Source organism: Polypterus senegalus, chromosome 14 (assembly GCF_016835505.1).
Source record: "Polypterus senegalus isolate Bchr_013 chromosome 14, ASM1683550v1, whole genome shotgun sequence".
NCBI classification, from domain to species: domain Eukaryota; kingdom Metazoa; phylum Chordata; class Cladistia; order Polypteriformes; family Polypteridae; genus Polypterus; species Polypterus senegalus.
The window spans coordinates 72,281,519-72,298,192 of record NC_053167.1 but is presented as its reverse complement, the minus strand read 5'-3'; the positions used below and the strand labels follow the sequence as shown (position 1 = coordinate 72,298,192).

Sequence of the window (16,674 nt, the reverse complement as noted above, 5' to 3'; positions counted from 1 at the left end):
TCAATAAGGGCTGCCCATAAAGTTTTGTAAAACTATTTTTATTGCTAATGACGTAGTGTAGAACTCCTGGAGATTGCAAGATGTATTTGCACTCTGTTATTTATATAGTCCCTCATCAACAACAGCAGCAGCAGCCTTGCATCAATAGGAATCAAGAGTATGCACCATGTTTTTGTACCAATGTGATCCCTGCACCCACAGGCCACTTCTTCAGTAATCTTATTATGACTTCCAAAACTGTTCCAGACAGGAGCAAATGTGTTTTTTAACCAACTCCTTGACCACCAGTCCACTTTTGAAAATGTGTAACACAGCACCGCATGTTTGAGGCCCACCCTTGAATGTGTTGGGACACTTGTTTCACAGCACTGCCATAGCAAAGATATTCAGATTAACTGATGAATATGTTGCAGATGTGTCTAGTTAATTATTGCTCAAAGTGTGTTGGCAACAGTCTATCGTATGTTTAAATTAAAACAGATAATTTAAAGATATTTACACACATTTCTTTTTTGATTCTCCTCAGATGGCTACCATCATTGACATGACATTGCAGAGTGATATCATGTCGACATTTGAGAAGAACCTCTTTTGATCTGGATACAAATCGTAAAGACTTTATTTATTATCTTGCATTGCAAGGCTGTATATATAAATGTTTACATTTCTACTTGCTTGTAGGCGCTGGGTGTCTATTTTGTTAAACTGTGGAAAATGCCCCTTTTTTTTGTACTTAAAAAAAAAAAAAAATGTAACTATGCAATAGAAGCATTATTGCAAATGAAGCATTACTGTAATCGTCTGAATCATTTCAGCTATTTTTATTATAGCATTTCATTATTTTATTGCTTTGGTATCAGAGTACAGTAAAATAGCAGTTACCATTTTTTTATCAGAAACTTTAAATAAGCATGAGTATTTGTCTTTTGCCAATAAGAAAAAATAAAAATAAAGGCTTGTACTTGTTGGCAGGATTTCTTTGAACAAGCCTCAGCACTGCTTTCTTAGCTAAGTGTGAAATACTTGAATAGGGGAAACCTGAAGAGTTAAGCATATGGTGAATGGTATATTTAAAAGTCATATTACTACGGATGTCTTTAATGTACCCTTTATTGTTGGCATTGCTTCCTTTTTATGGGCCAGTAACTAAACATTAGAAATTCATACGTGTGAATTCCTCCTATGGGCAACATCTGTGACTTGCAATGTACTGAATGTTGTGATCCTAAAATATGTACGATGAGTAATATGTATATATTTACAAATAAAGTTGTAATAAGTTTATATTTGCAAATCTGTATATTTGCAGTTGCTAGAAAAATTAAAACTTTTTTGCCATTGAAGAATGGTCCTGTTTATAGAGTCGTCTTGCTGTATGTATTACTGTCTTGCAACCATTATTTTTGTGTGGTGGATTTCTTTTTTGATTTAAGAAGTATAGTGCCATCCATAATATTTGATACAAAGGCTCCACAGTTTAAAATTACAAATCAAACAACTCAGTTGTAACTGAAGTGCACATTACCGACTTTAATTTAAGCTTATTTGCATACAATTTAGTCACACCATGTTGAAATGACAGCACTTTTTGTACATGTTCCCCTCGTCTCAGGTCACCATAATGTTTGGGACAGGTGGCGCCACAGGTGTTTGTTGGTTATTTAGGTGTGTTTCATTGTTGCAGGACTCGGATACCTCAGCTTGCTTATAACCTTTGGATTCTGTAGTTGCCATTGTTCAATTTGAGGACAAGAAATATGTCAATGAAAGTCAGTCACTTATGAGGCTGAAAAATATGACTAAAACCATACGAGACATTGGTGAAACCTTAGGATTACCTAGATTAACTGTATGGAATGTCAATAAGGAGAAAGAAGGCACTGGTGAGCTCAGTATCTCAAAGGAAGACCTCCACTGCTGATGACAGAAGAATCCTTACTAAGGTGAAGGAAAAAGCCAAAAACACCGTCCCGACAGGCCAGAAATGGTCGTCTCTGACACACACACATCAGTCTCCTGAAGACTATCTGCAGATGACTTCATTAACAGAAATTCAGAGGCCACACTGCAGGATTCAAACCATTATTTAGCCACAAAAACAGGATGGCCAGATTACAGTTTGCAAGAAAGTATTTAAAAAAAAAAAGCCTTCAGAATTCTGAAAAAAGGTCTTGTGGACAGATGAGACAAAGATGAACCTGTGACAGAGTGATAGCAACTACAAAGTGTGGAGATGACAAGGAACTTCCCAACATCCAGAGAATATCTCCACTTGTTCAGCATGTATGGCTCCCACAGGTACTGGCACACTTCTCTTTATTCATGATGTAGCTGCTGACGGCAGTTTCACAGTGAATTCTGAGGTATATAGAAACATCTGATCTGCTCAAGTTCCAGTAAATGCCTCCAAGCTCAAAAAACCACTGGTGTTTTTCAAAGCTATAAAATGGAAAATTCTTGAATTGCCAAGCCAGACACCTGATTAAAATCCAAATAAGCAGGCTTTCCATATGTTGAAGAGAAAACTTAGGGGGACAAGCCCCTGAAACAAGCAGGAGCTAGAGGTGCCTGAAGTAGAGGCTTGGCAAAGAATCACCAGAGAAGATACACAGCATCTGGTGAGGTCTCTGAATCACACTTTATTTTATAGGATTATTTATTTATTTATTAAACGTTTTTGAGCACTGCTCTTTGAACACTTGTTTTGATTTGTTTAGCTTGTTTATAATAAAGGCACTGAGTACTTATGCACCTACGCCTTGCTTATGTATGTGTCCTCATCTGCCTGGCTTCTCTCTCCTCCTCATAACCATCGATAGTGGCAGGTTCCAGAGACTCCTGGGAATTACAGGAGCATGGAGTCAACCCAGACTATCACAAGGGCTGGTTAAAATACAGCTGTGTGTCTGTTTGGGCAACACCTGACCACATACACGTTCACGGCCCTGTAAGTTCATAATAGAGTTCAGAATGGGGTGTAGCAGATGTAACTGAACATTATGAATACAACAGCTTCCAGCACATCTCTTGTGTCACTGGTTTAGAAGGCCTGTGCTGTAGTGTACTTTGTTATTTAAAAGTGAACTTTCCCTACTTCCAGATACATTTTACCATATAAAAGTGACTTGTAGACAGTAGCACCCTATCTCACACCTAGGGAGTGTTATTTTTCTGTATTTAGTCAAAACAGGAACACTACAGTGTCTCATATGACTTATGGATGTTAAATAGTGGACATCTGTACTTATATTTGTTAAAATCCACATGGCCCTGTACGTTTTGTAAATTGGTTATGGTCTTTTTAAGTTGAATGTACCTTGCTTGTAAATTTTATTTTTTTTTTTTGTAAATGTCTTCTAGACATTTCTTAAGTGCAAGATAAAAAGGACAGTTACTTTCAAGTAATCTGCCCCAGTAGTGCAGAACGGAGCAATACCAGCTGAAGTCCACACCTAAACAAACTGCAAACCAACCAAACAGAACAATGGCATATTACTACACTGTTTTTTCTCTCAACTTTGCCTGAAACGCAACAGGCATTCTGCAATCCTTAGTCTCCTGTCACAAGGCCTTTTGTAAGTTTTGAACGTCATGTATTTTGAACTTGTGTCCATCTTTTTTGCATTTCTGAATTACTGGGCCGCCTTTGATTTTTTTTTTTGCTTTTGAATTACTTGCCTATTTTATATTATTGCATGAGAATAATGGACTTAAAACTGTAATGAAAAGTATTGGTTAATAAGCCAGATAAATTCAAATCTATTTTGTAAGTTCACAAGTTGCAATTTATCCTTGCTATCATGAATCACCTTTGATTTTAATTATCTTTTTGAATGCCTAAACATTTAATTTCATTAGTTTATAACTTATAGTTAGGATGGTGACCTCACCACAAGACATTTTGAATTTTTTTTTTTTTTGAGAGGAGCGGCCATGCTGTTTGTAGCTATGAAGTCACGACATTTACTGCAAATCTTAAAGCATCAGACTACTTACTACATAGTATGCCAGTGGTCAGCTATTTGTTCTCCAAACATTGGATCAACTTTGCAAAAGAGAGCTGTGCAAAAATCTTGATTGCTGTGTGTTTGGAGTAAAAAGACAAATTACAATTAGAAAACATGCTTTTCTCTTTTAACTATGATTTGGCTGTTGTATATGGAGGAATATTTAGGACAAAATTAATGTGCAAATAAATTAAAAGTACTGTAATATGTGAGCATAAATGTCATGAAATGAGTGCCTAAATAAATGTCACGAAATATGTATGTTGCTTATTTATTTCATTTTGTCCGTAACATTCCTCCAAACCACCATGAAATACGACTTGAAATAAAACTGTCACTTTCACTCGTCAAAGTTGAGAGGATGGGCTCTAACACACCCTTTAGTTACTGATTGGCGAATCGATAGCACAATAATCAATTAGAAAAATGCTTACTACTGCCAATGAAATGGATTCTTCCGAAGATATTACGTATTTCAGAGAGGGAATTGAAGATTTATCGTAAGAAATTGCAATGTTGTTACCATGTTTGCCACTGATCAGAGTTGTAAAATTGTTTGAAAAGGTAGCTGCGAATATGCACCTGACTTTATACTCGTAAAACAAGGGTCAAATATTCAGTTCAAAATATTAGTTGGCGCTGCTTTGGGCATTCCATGTCAAAGTACCTAAACTAATACAGCCGTATATCAAACTGGCTCATTCGCCTTGTGATCGTCTTCTCCGATACACCATATAGATCTGTAATCTGTCGTACTTTAAAACCGCATAACAGGTGTTCTATTGACTCAGCTGGAATGTCAAAGGATGGACGGCCAGAGCATGGAACTGCATCACCTGAACTGGAGTGTAGTCACGTCCCTTCAACCAGTTTTTCGATATTTTCAAACATAGTTTCATCTATATTGGAGTCTAAAAGGGCCGCCAACATTGCAGTTTCTTCCGATAAATCAATTCTCTCTCTGAAATACTTAATATCTTCGGCAGAATCCATTTCATCGGCAGTTGTAAGCATTTTTTTAATTCTTCTGCTATCGATTCACCAATCAGTAACTAGAGGGTGTGTTAGAGCCCACCCTCTCAACTTTGACGAGTGAAAGTGACAGTTTTATTTCAAGTCGTATTTCACGGTGGTTTGGAGGAATGTTACGGACAAAATGAAATAAATAAATAAGCAACAAAAAAACATTTTGTGACACATTTATGCTGTCATTTCATTACTTATTTATTTAGGCACTCATTTCATGACATTTTATTTATGCTCGCATTTCACAATACTTTTATTTATTTGCGCATTTATTTATTTAATTTTGTCTGAAATATTCCTCCATAGTTGTAGTCTGAGTTTGATGTTTGGTGAGATCCTCTCTTCTTGGCTCTCAGGGCCCTGTTTGTTTATTAGACTTCAGGTCTGTCAGTGCCCCTTTTCCTTCATCTCCATGTGCTTTTCCATTGGTAATTATAAGATAGTTATTCAAAGAACTCTGTTAGGGTGTACCATTATCATCAGATACCAGCTTTCAGACCTCAGTACCAGTAATGATGCAGTACTGAACCAAAGAACGAATAACAAGTTCATACTGTATCCTCCCTGGTGTGTAGCACAATCATACACTTCCCTGTTGTACTGCATAAACTTGGACCTCCTTGCCTTGCCACACGCTGCGGTTCTCCTTTTAAACTTTCCAGCACATTAAAGGATGTTATAGAGTGGGATGGCAGGGAAGTACCCCATGGAATCTCCAGTGTGTTGAAAAGCAGAAGAACAAAGTGCTGAGCAAAAGATATTTGAAAGCTACTATTTATTTCGGTACTGAAAGTACTGAACTACAGCTTTAAGAAATGGGTTTTTCTGTACTTTTTCAGGACCGGTATACTGCACAACTCTACAATAAACAGAATAATTGAGTTTTAGGTCTTGTCTAACTAACTGTACTGGCAACACCCCATTTTGGTTTGCATAGGTGTTACTATCTCCTGTTTTGATATACAGTGTGTATGTGTATACATGTATAGATAGAGATATCTAGATACAGTATATCTATATATATCTCGAGATAGACTCACCTAAAGGATTATCTCTATGTCTATTAGGAACACCTGTTCAATTTCTCATTAATGCAATTATCTAATCAACCAATCACATGGCAGTTGCTTCAATGCATTTAGGGGTGTGGTCCTGGTCAAGACAATCTCCTGAACTCCAAACTGAATGTCAGAATGGGAAAGAAAGGTGATTTAAGCAATTTTGAGCGAGGCATGGTTGTTGGTGCCAGATGGGCCGCTCTGAGTATTTCACAATCTGCTCAGTTACTGGGATTTTCACGCACAACCATTTCTAGGGTTTACAAAGAATGGTGTGAAAAGCGAAAAACATCCAGTATGCGGCAGTCCTGTGGGCGAAAATGCCTTGTTGATGCTAGAGGTCAGAGGAGAATGGGCCGACTGATTCAAGCTGATAGAAGAGTAACTTAGACTGAAATTAACACTCGTTACAACCGAGGTATGCAGCAAAGCATTTGTGAAGCCACAACACGCACAACCTTGAGGCGGATGGGCTACAACAGCAGAAGACCCCACCAGGTACCACTCATCTCCATTACAAATAGGAAAAAGAGGCTACAATTTGCACAAGCTCCCCAAAATTGGATAGTTGAAGACTGGAAAAATGTTGCCTGGTCTGCTGAGTCTCGATTTCTGTTGAGACATTCAAATGGTAGAGTCAGAATTTGGCGTAAATAGAATGAGAACATGGATCCATCATGCCTTGTTACCACTGTGCAGGCTGGTGGTGTAATGGTGTGAGGGATGTTTTCTTGGCACACTTTAGGCCCCTTAGTGCCAATTGGGCATCGTTTAAATGCCACGGGCTACCTGAGCATTGTTTCTGACCATGTCCATCCCTTCATGACCACCATGTACCCATCCTCTGATGGCTACTTCCAGCAGGATAATGCACCATGTCACAAAGCTCGAATCATTTCAAATTGGTTTCTTGAACATGACAATGAGTTCACTGAACTAAAATGGCCCCCACAGTCACCAGATTTCAACCCAATAGAGCATCTTTGGGATGTGGTGGAACGGGAGCTTCGCGCCCTGGATGTGCATCCCACAAATCTCCATCAACTGCAAGATGCTATCCTATCAATATGGGCCAACATTTCTAAAGAATGCTTTCAGCACCTTGTTGAATCAATGCCACGTAGAATTAAGGCAGTTCTGAAGGCGAAAGGGGGTCAAACACCGTATTAGTATGGTGTTCCTAATAATCCTTTAGGTGAGTGTAGATATAGATATATCTATACTGTATATTTATATATATATATATATATATATATATATACTAATAAAAGGCAAAGCCCTCACTCACTCACTCACTGACTCATCACTAATTCTCCAACTTCCCGTGTGGGTGGAAGGCTGAAATTTGGCAGGTTCATTCCTTACAGCTTCCTTACAAAAGTTGGGCAGGTTTTATATCGAAATTCTACGCGTAATGGTCATAACTGGAAGCTGTTTTCTCCATTTACTGTAATGGAGATGAGCTTGAACGCCGTGGGGGAGTTTCGTGTGACATCATCACGCCTCCCACGTAATCACGCAGTACATAGAAAACCAGGAAGACCTCAAAAGCGCTGAAGAAAACATGCATTATATAATTGAGAAGGCAGCGAAACAATAAGAAGCGGCGAGTGACATATACAACCATATTCATGAGTTCTGCTACTTGAAACAAAGCACGATGTAAACCTACACTTTAAATTAAGTTCATAGACAGGCTGCGCTGGCGTTTGTAATTTAGTGCCTGCCCATATAAGGCCGTCCGTCAGCGGCAATCCAATAGCAAACTCCACTAAATATTCACGGGTGAAGGACTGTGCTTATGGAGAGGAAGATGAGATGGTCAGGGTGGTGTTTGACACAAACTCAGCGAAACTGCGAGAGAAAGTTTTAAGTGCCAGGACTAAGGTAACATTAAATACAGCCATGGACATAGCACGAGATGGCACCAGCACAGCTGGGAACCTTCGATGCATGTACACCGAAGGCTCACGTGAACTGACGCAGTGCACAGATAAAAGCAACAGTTCCAAAGAGCTGAACAAAACCGAATTACACAATTGAAAAGGCAGCAAAAATATGAAGCGTCTGATAAGCATATTCATAAATCCAGCTACTGCGGAAACAAAGCACACGGTGGAAAAAGTCAATGTCCCGCTAAAGGAAGACAGTGTAAAAAAACCCGTGCATGCAGTGTGTCAGGTCTCAGATAAAGAAGAAGGCGAGCTGTTTATTGATGCAGTAAGAAACGAATCGATGAATGAAACCTGTCATCTTTACAACGATTGACAAACACGGAATGTAACTTGAACACAACACATCCTACAAATACGAACCTGATTGAAAGAAATAATGATAATCAAATCCTTGATGACAGCAACACTCAGTAACACTCACAAAACAAATACTGTATATTGACAGTCATGTTACGTTATTTTTAAAATGTTCCCTTTTCTTTTTCTAGCTTTTTAACACACTACTTCTCCGCTGCGATACGCTGGTATATATATATGTATATATATATCCCGATCTACATACTCGAATAATGGATACTTTATTAGCCATCAATGATTGTTTTGGTAAAGCCATACTCAGTGTATTCATTAGATGAACGGTAAAAAAGTAAGAGCGAGGGGAGGATGCAGGCTGTAGTGCGCGTCAACTCTATCTGAATTGCGATCACATTTGAAAAATATATCTTTTCAAGTTCTATTTAGTCCATATGTGTCAAACTCAAGGGCCACGGGCCACATCCGCCCGGTGTAATTATATCCGCCCCGAGATCATTTTATATACTGTATTATTGTTATTAATGGCCCAGGTATATGAAGCGCTGGTAACACAATAAACTACAGATCCCATAATGCAGCGCTTCAGCTGCCTTGCCGAACACTTACGCGTTAATCAAGTCTAGCTTATGATGCTGCAAGTTATTGCGAAGCTAGCTCACACGATGCTGAGAGAAAAGTTGATTCTGAAAATAGAGCCTTTAAAACCGATGGGAGGCTGAGTATATGTTTACTGAACCCGTGTGTCTCATTTGTGGAGCTAATGTGGCTGTAATTACAGAATTTAATCTAAGACGGCACTATGAGACAAAACATCAGGGTAACCTGAATGCAATGCAGAAGATACAGAAAGCAGAATAATTAAATAAGAATCTGACACTTCAGCGGACGTTTTACCGTGCACAATCACAAAGTGATTTCAAGTGAAGCTGCTTTTATGGGAGACACAAATGCACCAGTGCACCTTGCCCCACTTTCCCTGTTGCCAAGTAATGTTAAACCAAGTCGTCACTACGGTGTTCCCAAATCGCACTTTGCTGATAAACTGAGCGCACTGAGTTTGCGGCGCTTTGGTGACTTTGAAGAACAAAAAGTCCGTCTACATGCGGCTCGAACCTTGTGCATGTTTGGTAGCACATATCTGTGTGAGAAGCTCTTCTCAGTGATAAAGACTAACAAAACAGCACACAGGAGTCGCCTCACTGATGAGCACCTGCAATCCATCCTGAGAATCTCCACAACACAGAACCTCACACCAAACAGAAACGAACCTGTTGCCAAAAAGATGCCAGGCGTCCAGCTCTAAAATGACATATGAGCAAAGACAACTGAATGATTTGATTTGTTATTGCTGAAAGGAACACATTTTATTTATATTTCCAGGTTTTGTTATGCAGCATGTTCATATTTGAATTTGTATAATTTTGACAGGATATATTTTTATGGAGAGCAAAATCTTTTGGGATATTTAAAATCTAAGTTTATTTTTATATAAAATTACATAAGAGTAAAGAAATTTGAATGTTTGTTCTTTTAATGTTTACTTTATTTCTAACTTGTATAATTTAGACAGGATATATTTTTATGGAGAGCAAAATATTATAAGTTGTTTAAGGTTTGAGTTGATTTATTCAGGAATAATATTCCTGTCTGTTTTTACCATTCCTACCAAAGATATTTCTGTCGACTAAATAAAAATTCCTTCTATTTAAAATTTAAATAGAACTTGAACAAATCTGATAGTTCATAATATCCACGCAGACTTGCACGTAAGAGGGGAGTTATCCGTTTTAACAAGCAGCGTATTGCACTGATCTGAAATAGCTGTGTGTGTATATATGTAGATATGTATGTATATGTATATATATGTTTATATATGTGTGTGTGTATGTATATATATATGTATTTGTGTGTATATATGTGTGTGTATGTGTGTATGTATATGTATGTGTATATATGTAGATATATATATGTATGTATATATGTGTATATATAGATATGTATATATATATGTTTGTGTGTGTGTGTGTAAATATATATATATATATATATATATATATGACAACAACACTCATCACTCACAACAGTGACAAAACAATTACATTGACAATCATGTTACGTTATTTTCAAAATGTTTCCTTTTCTTTTTCATTGCTTCTTTAACACACTACTTCTCCGCTGCGAAGCGCGGGTATTTTGCTAGTATACTAATAAAAGGCAAAGCCCTGACTGAGTCACTCACTGACTCATCACTAATTCTCCAACTTCCCGTGTAGGTAGAAGGCTGAAATTTGGCAGGCTCATTTCTTACAGCTTCCTTACAAAAGTTGGGCAGGTTTCATTTCGAAATTCTACGTGTAATGGTCAAAACTGGAAGCTATTTTTCTCCATTTACTGTAATGGAGTTGAGCTCGAAAGCCGTGGGGGGCGGAGTTTCGTGTGACATCACGCCTCCCACGTAATCACGTGAACTGACTGTCAACGCAGTGCGTAGAAAACCAGGAAGAGCTCCAGAAAGCACTAAAGAAAACATGCATTATACAATTGAGAAGGCAGCGAAACAATAAGAAGTGAGTGAGTGACATATACAACCATATTCATGAGTGCTGCTACTTCGGAAACAAAGCAAGGTGTAAACCTAAAGTTTAAATTAAGTTCACAGACAGGCTGGCGTTTGTCATGCCCATGGGTAATGCGGGATACAAGTTTAATGATGCAGGATATAAACGAGAGTTTAGATCACTTGGTAACTAAGTTAAAATTGCACGTGAAGCGCTGTGCTTATGCAAATTCTGAGAGACTGTGTTTGTGGGGGATTGACAGTTAAAGCGGCTGGGGGAGTCACGTCATCATCTCCCCTCCCATTCACCTCATTTCGCTCTGAGCTGAGCTCCGCAGTTAATGCACGCAGTGTTACGGAAGCGACTTTATGACGCTGCCACCAAATACTCACAGAAAAATCCACAAGTTAATACACACGCTGTTTCTAGAGTTTCTCCACACTGAATCCTCCAGGCACTACTTACAAAAGGTTACATTGACAATCGTGTTACGTTATTTTTAAAATGTTTCCTTTTCTTAGCACAAGCACAGCTGAGAAGCTTTGATGCATGTGCTCTATAACGCATTAAAAAATCACGCATTTAATCACACTTTGCATTCTAAGCAATATATATATATATATATCTATCTCTCTCTCTCTCTCTCTCTCTCTCTCTCTCTCTCGTGTCACGCACGCACGCGCGCGCAGGAGACTGCGGACGGACCTTAACGTGCTTGGGAAGACATTTGCCGGCAGGGAGTGGCGGGGTACTAACCTTTCTCCTTTTCTTTCTTACAGAAAAAAAGACGCTCCGCCGCCACAAGCCTCATTTTTCCCGCAGCACGTTGCTTCCGCCCTTCCTCCTCCATTGCTCCTGACGTCATTGATCCCATCTTTCCCCACAGTTCCTTCCCAGCATTCCTCCACTTCCGGCTCCTCCCCCATAAAATGTCCGCCGACGCCATCTTTGGCGTCGTGCATATGTGCAGTTTTTGAGTTTATGTATGACCGGGAACTTTTTGTTTATTGTGGAGAAATTTACAGTATACGGGGCCAGAAACCCCAAACCTTTATGCTGTCTTTTGATTCATTTATTCCAGTGGCGTAGTCAGCAGGATAACTGCTCCGAAAACATGACCGAAGGATAGGACCTCAATACAGTGCTGCAGGGGATGAATGCCCCGATCCTATCCCTACAGCAAGCGCAAGCCGCTACCACCCGGGAGTTAGAGGCAACGAAGGCCAGGTTGGCAGAAGCCCAGAGGGTAAGGCCCGATCCGCCTCGACCAACGCCTCCGCCTCTAGTACCCATGACGGACGCAGACGACTTTGAGTCGTACTTGGGCATTTTTGAAAGGACGGCCACCCAGAACGAGTGGCAGTGGTCCGAGTGGGCGTCCATTCTGGCGCCCTACCTGAAGGGACCCGCGCAGCGGGCTTACTATGATCTCCCCGAGGAGGAGGCCGCGAACTACGACCTCCTAAAACAGGAGATCCTGGCATGCTACGGCATCACGCCGGGCCAGCAGGCAGCTGAATGGCGGAACTGGCAATTTGATCCAGACAAGCCAGTCCGAGCACAGGCCTTCGACTTCTGGGGAAAATTGGGGCGTTGGCTACGGCCCAATGGTCCCCGAGCCCGGAAGGTGGTGGAGCAGTTGGCCTGTGAGGGCTTGGTTAACGCCATGCCCAGCTCCCTTGCCCAGCAGGTCCAGCGCCATCCTTATAAGGATATGCCAGGACTCCTGGAAGTCCTTGAACGTCAGCTCACGGTCCTCTGAGCCAGGGGGTCAGAAAGGCAAGCTCGTGGGAACCGACAGGGACGGGCGGCCACCCCCGAGCCCCCTCAACGCTCTGCAGAAGCGCTACAGAAACCCAAAGAAAAGCAGGCCTCCCCGCGCTGTTACAAGTGCGGTGAGACCGGCCACCTGCTGCCGACCTGTCCCATGAACATCGCCACGGAGCCAATGGACTGCACCTGGGCCACAGCGGAAAGGTACTGTACCCCGTCGCATCCCTTGGCGAGTCCGAACACGGGAGTGGTGTTACTGAATGGGCATTTGGTGGTGGCTCGATTTGACTCTGGCAGCAACTTAACCATTGTGGCTCGCTGCTATGTGTTACCGCGACAGTGGCTAAAGCAACATTTGCAAGTCACTTGCGTGCATGGGGAGACCAAGTCGTATCGTTCCGCACAATGCAACAGGGGGAATTGACTAAGTTGGTGGTCGCAGTGTTGCCCGAACCCCCCTATCCGGTGATTTTGGGACAAGACTGGTCACACAAAAAATGTGGTAAGACACACACCGCTTCCGGGGCCTCATTGGGTCTGGCTATGAAGGGGCGAGGTGCCCTTCCCGCGGTCTCCACGCCGTCCTCTGGGGCAGGCCCTAATGGCACAGGCACATCGGGGGACGCTTCCTCGGCGACGGACCCTGACCCGGAAGTATCCGCCGGGGAAGGAACGAGCCAGGGAACTCTTCCGGTGGCCAGCTCACAAGACCCTCTGAGTAACTTGGATCACCAATTTTGGTCCACGTCTGCCTCATTTAAGAAGGAGCAGTGGAATGACGATTCCCTGCAGTTTGCCCGGAATGCGGTTGTTCTTCCAGGCAGCTCACAAGCTGACGGATCCATACTACGCAAGCCCTTTTTTGTGCTTGAGAACGATCTGTTGTATTGGGTGGCGACCCACGAGGGTGAGGTGCGGAAGTTGCTGCTAGTTCCGCGTACCTTCCTGCGGGAGGTATGTGAACAAGCTCACGCTCACCTCCTAGGCGCCCACCTCGGGGCCGAAAAGACTTTGGAGAGGATAAAACTCTGCTTTTACTGGCCTGGGATCAACGAGGAGGTCCGGCGTTTCTGCCAATCCTGTCCGGAGTGTCAGATTTGCCAGATTCATAGGAGGGACCGCGCTCCTCTCGTCCTTATACCCCTGATCGATATTCCCTTCGACAGAATAGGGGTGGACTTAGTAGGACCCCTGGAAACCTCAAACCGTGGCCATTAGTACATATTGGTTATGGTGGATTATGCCACTCGATACCCAGAGGCGGTTCCCCTGCGCTCCGCTAACACCAAAAATATTGCACGGGAATTAGTCAACCTATTTTCTAGAGTGGGTATTCCCAAAGAAGTCCTCACAGACCAGGGTACACCCTTCACCTCGGATACGTTCAGGGAGGTTGCCAAATTACTCCGGATAAAGCACCTGAAGACGTCTGTCTATCACCCGCAATCAGACGGGTTGGTGGAGCGTTTTAATCAGACGCTTAAACAGATGCTCCGCAAAGTAGTCAACGCGGATGGCAGGAACTGGGACCAGCTCCTACCGCTTGTGCTTTTTGCCTACCGGGAAGTGCCCCAGGCCTCTATGGGCTTCTCCCCTTTTGAGTTGTTGTATGGGCGACAACCCCGAGGAATTTTGGACATACTAAAAGAGGGCTGGGAGGCTGAGGCCCTTCCCTCCTCCAAAATATTGGAGTATGTGGCGCAACTGCGCGACAGGCTCGCTAAAATCAGGCCGCTCCTAAAAGACCACCTGATTCGTACTCAGGCAGCGCAGGCCTGGTGTTACAATCAGAACTCCGTCCTCCGGGAGTTCCACCCGAGGGATCGAGTGATGGTGCTTGTTCCTACCTCCTATTCTAAGTTACTAGCTCACTGGCAAGGGCCATACGAGGTTAAGGAAAGAAAGGGGCTCATCGACTATTTGGTTAAACAGCCCAATTGTCGGCCGAATCAGAGGATCTACCACATAAATTTATTAAAACCCTGGAAGGAAAGGGAGGAGTCTCCCAGCGGACGTAGATCCCTCTCCCTATTCACATGCATGTCTGGCCTTAACCTCGGTGACGAGCTGACACCCCTACAATGGCAGGAGATAACCCACGCCATCCGGGCCGTCTCCGAAGTAGTGAGCGAATCGCCGGGCCGGACCTTGCTGATTGAGCACGACATAGTCACGGACCCCGGAGTAATCGTCCGGGAGAGACCCTATAGACTCCTGGAGGCAAAACGCGCTGAAGTGGAACTGGAGGTGCAACGGATGTTGGATATGGACATTATTGAGGAGAGCCACAGTCCCTGGTCCAGTCCTATCGTCCTCGTTTCCAAGCCGGACTTTAGACGTCTAAATCAGGTCTCCAAATTCGATGCCTACCCGATGCCCCTTATAGATGACCTGCTTGAGCGGCTAGGTGCGGCTCGATACTTGACTACTCTTGATATGATGAAAGGGTATTGGCAAATTCCCTTAACGGCATCTGCAAAAGAGAAAACGGCCTTTAGCACCCCTAGCGGACATTGGCAATACAAGGTCCTCCCATTTGGGCTGCACGGAACCCCGGCAACCTTTTAACGTCTGGTGGATAGAGTGCTGAAGCCCCACCAGTCCTATAGTGCCGCCTACCTGGATGACGTAGTCATCTATTCCGGCACCTGGAAGGAGCATCTATTGCAGGTCTCTGCTGTCCTCGCGACACTAGCTAAAGCCGGCCTCCACATAAACCCTCGTAAGTGTTTTTTTGGCTTGAAGGAGGCCAAGTATTTAGGCTACCTGGTGGGACAAGGACAGGTAAGACCACAATGTTCAATGTTCAATGTTCAAAAATCAAGGACATCTTGGAATGGCCCCGTCCGAATACCAAGAGACAGGTGCAGGCTTTCTTGGGGTTGGCGGGGTACTACTGCCGGTTCGTACCCCATTTCTCCGAAAGGGCAGCATCCTTGACCAATTTAACAAAGAAGGGCGCCCCCTTATACGTGGTATGGAACGACAAAGCGGAACATGCATTCAGTGACCTTAAAAAGGCCCTAACGTCGGCACCAGTATTAAGGACGCCTGATTTTGGTCTACCTTTTATTCTCCAGACCGACGCTTCGGACACAGGCCTGGGCGCCGTGTTGAGCCAAAGTGTCGATGGTGTCGAGCACCCCGTAATGTACCTAAGCCGGAAACTGCTGGACCAGGAGACCAGTTATGCGGCAGTGGAGAGGGAGGCTTTGGCCATTAAGTGGCCGGTGACTCATCTCCGTTACTACCTGTTGGGTCGCGAATTCACTCTGGTGACTGATCACGCTGCGCTTCAGTGGATGTCCCTACACAAAGAGTCGAATCCGCGGGTCACCAGGTGGTTTCTGGATTTGCAACCATGTAAATTCGCCATCACTTATCGTCGCAGCAACCTTCAGGCTAATGCCGATGCCCTCTCTCGTATCCACGACCTCTCGGTTAGGTCCGCCCGACCTGACGGATTTGGGCTGGGGGGTGGGTCGTGTCACGCACGCGCGAGTAGGAGACCGCGGACGGACCTTAACATGCTTGGGAAGACATTCGCCGGCAGGGAGTGGCGGGGTACTAACCTTTCTCCTTTTCTTTCTTACAGAAAAAAAGATGCTCTGCCGCCATAAGCCTCATTTTTACCTCAGCACGTTACTTCCGCCCTTCTTCCTCCATTGTTCCTGACGTCATCGATCCCATCTTTCCCCACGGTTCCTTCCCAGCATTCCTCCACTTCCGGCTCCTCCCCCATAAAATGTCCGCCGACGCCATCTTTGGCGTCGTGCATATGTGCAGTTTTTGAGTTTATGTATGACCGGGAATTTTTTGTTTATTGTGGAGAAATTTACAGTATACGGGGCCGGAAACCCCAAACCTTTATGCTGTCTTTTGATTCATTTATTACAATATCTATATATATATATATATATCTATATATATATATATCTATATCTATATCTCTAGAGAGAGAGATATAAAAGTGTCATTAAAA

General features: G+C 43.0%; 1 protein-coding gene and 1 long non-coding RNA gene across 4 annotated transcripts in view; one reads left to right on the top strand and one right to left on the bottom strand.

Annotated features, from left to right (window-relative positions):
* The window catches only part of brdt (bromodomain, testis-specific), a 48,364-nt gene extending 47,614 nt beyond the window's left edge, over positions 1–750 (top strand). For both annotated transcript variants that reach the window (XM_039734813.1, XM_039734812.1), the window contains exon 20: positions 527–750. In XM_039734813.1, coding sequence (XP_039590747.1) covers positions 527–595 — 69 coding nt within the window. In that variant the 3' untranslated portion in view covers positions 596–750. The remainder of the gene's footprint in view (positions 1–526) is intronic.
* LOC120514434 overlaps positions 1–16,674 on the bottom strand; it is an 82,017-nt gene that overhangs the window by 61,496 nt on the left and 3,847 nt on the right. The gene's annotated exons all lie outside the window — the stretch shown is intronic.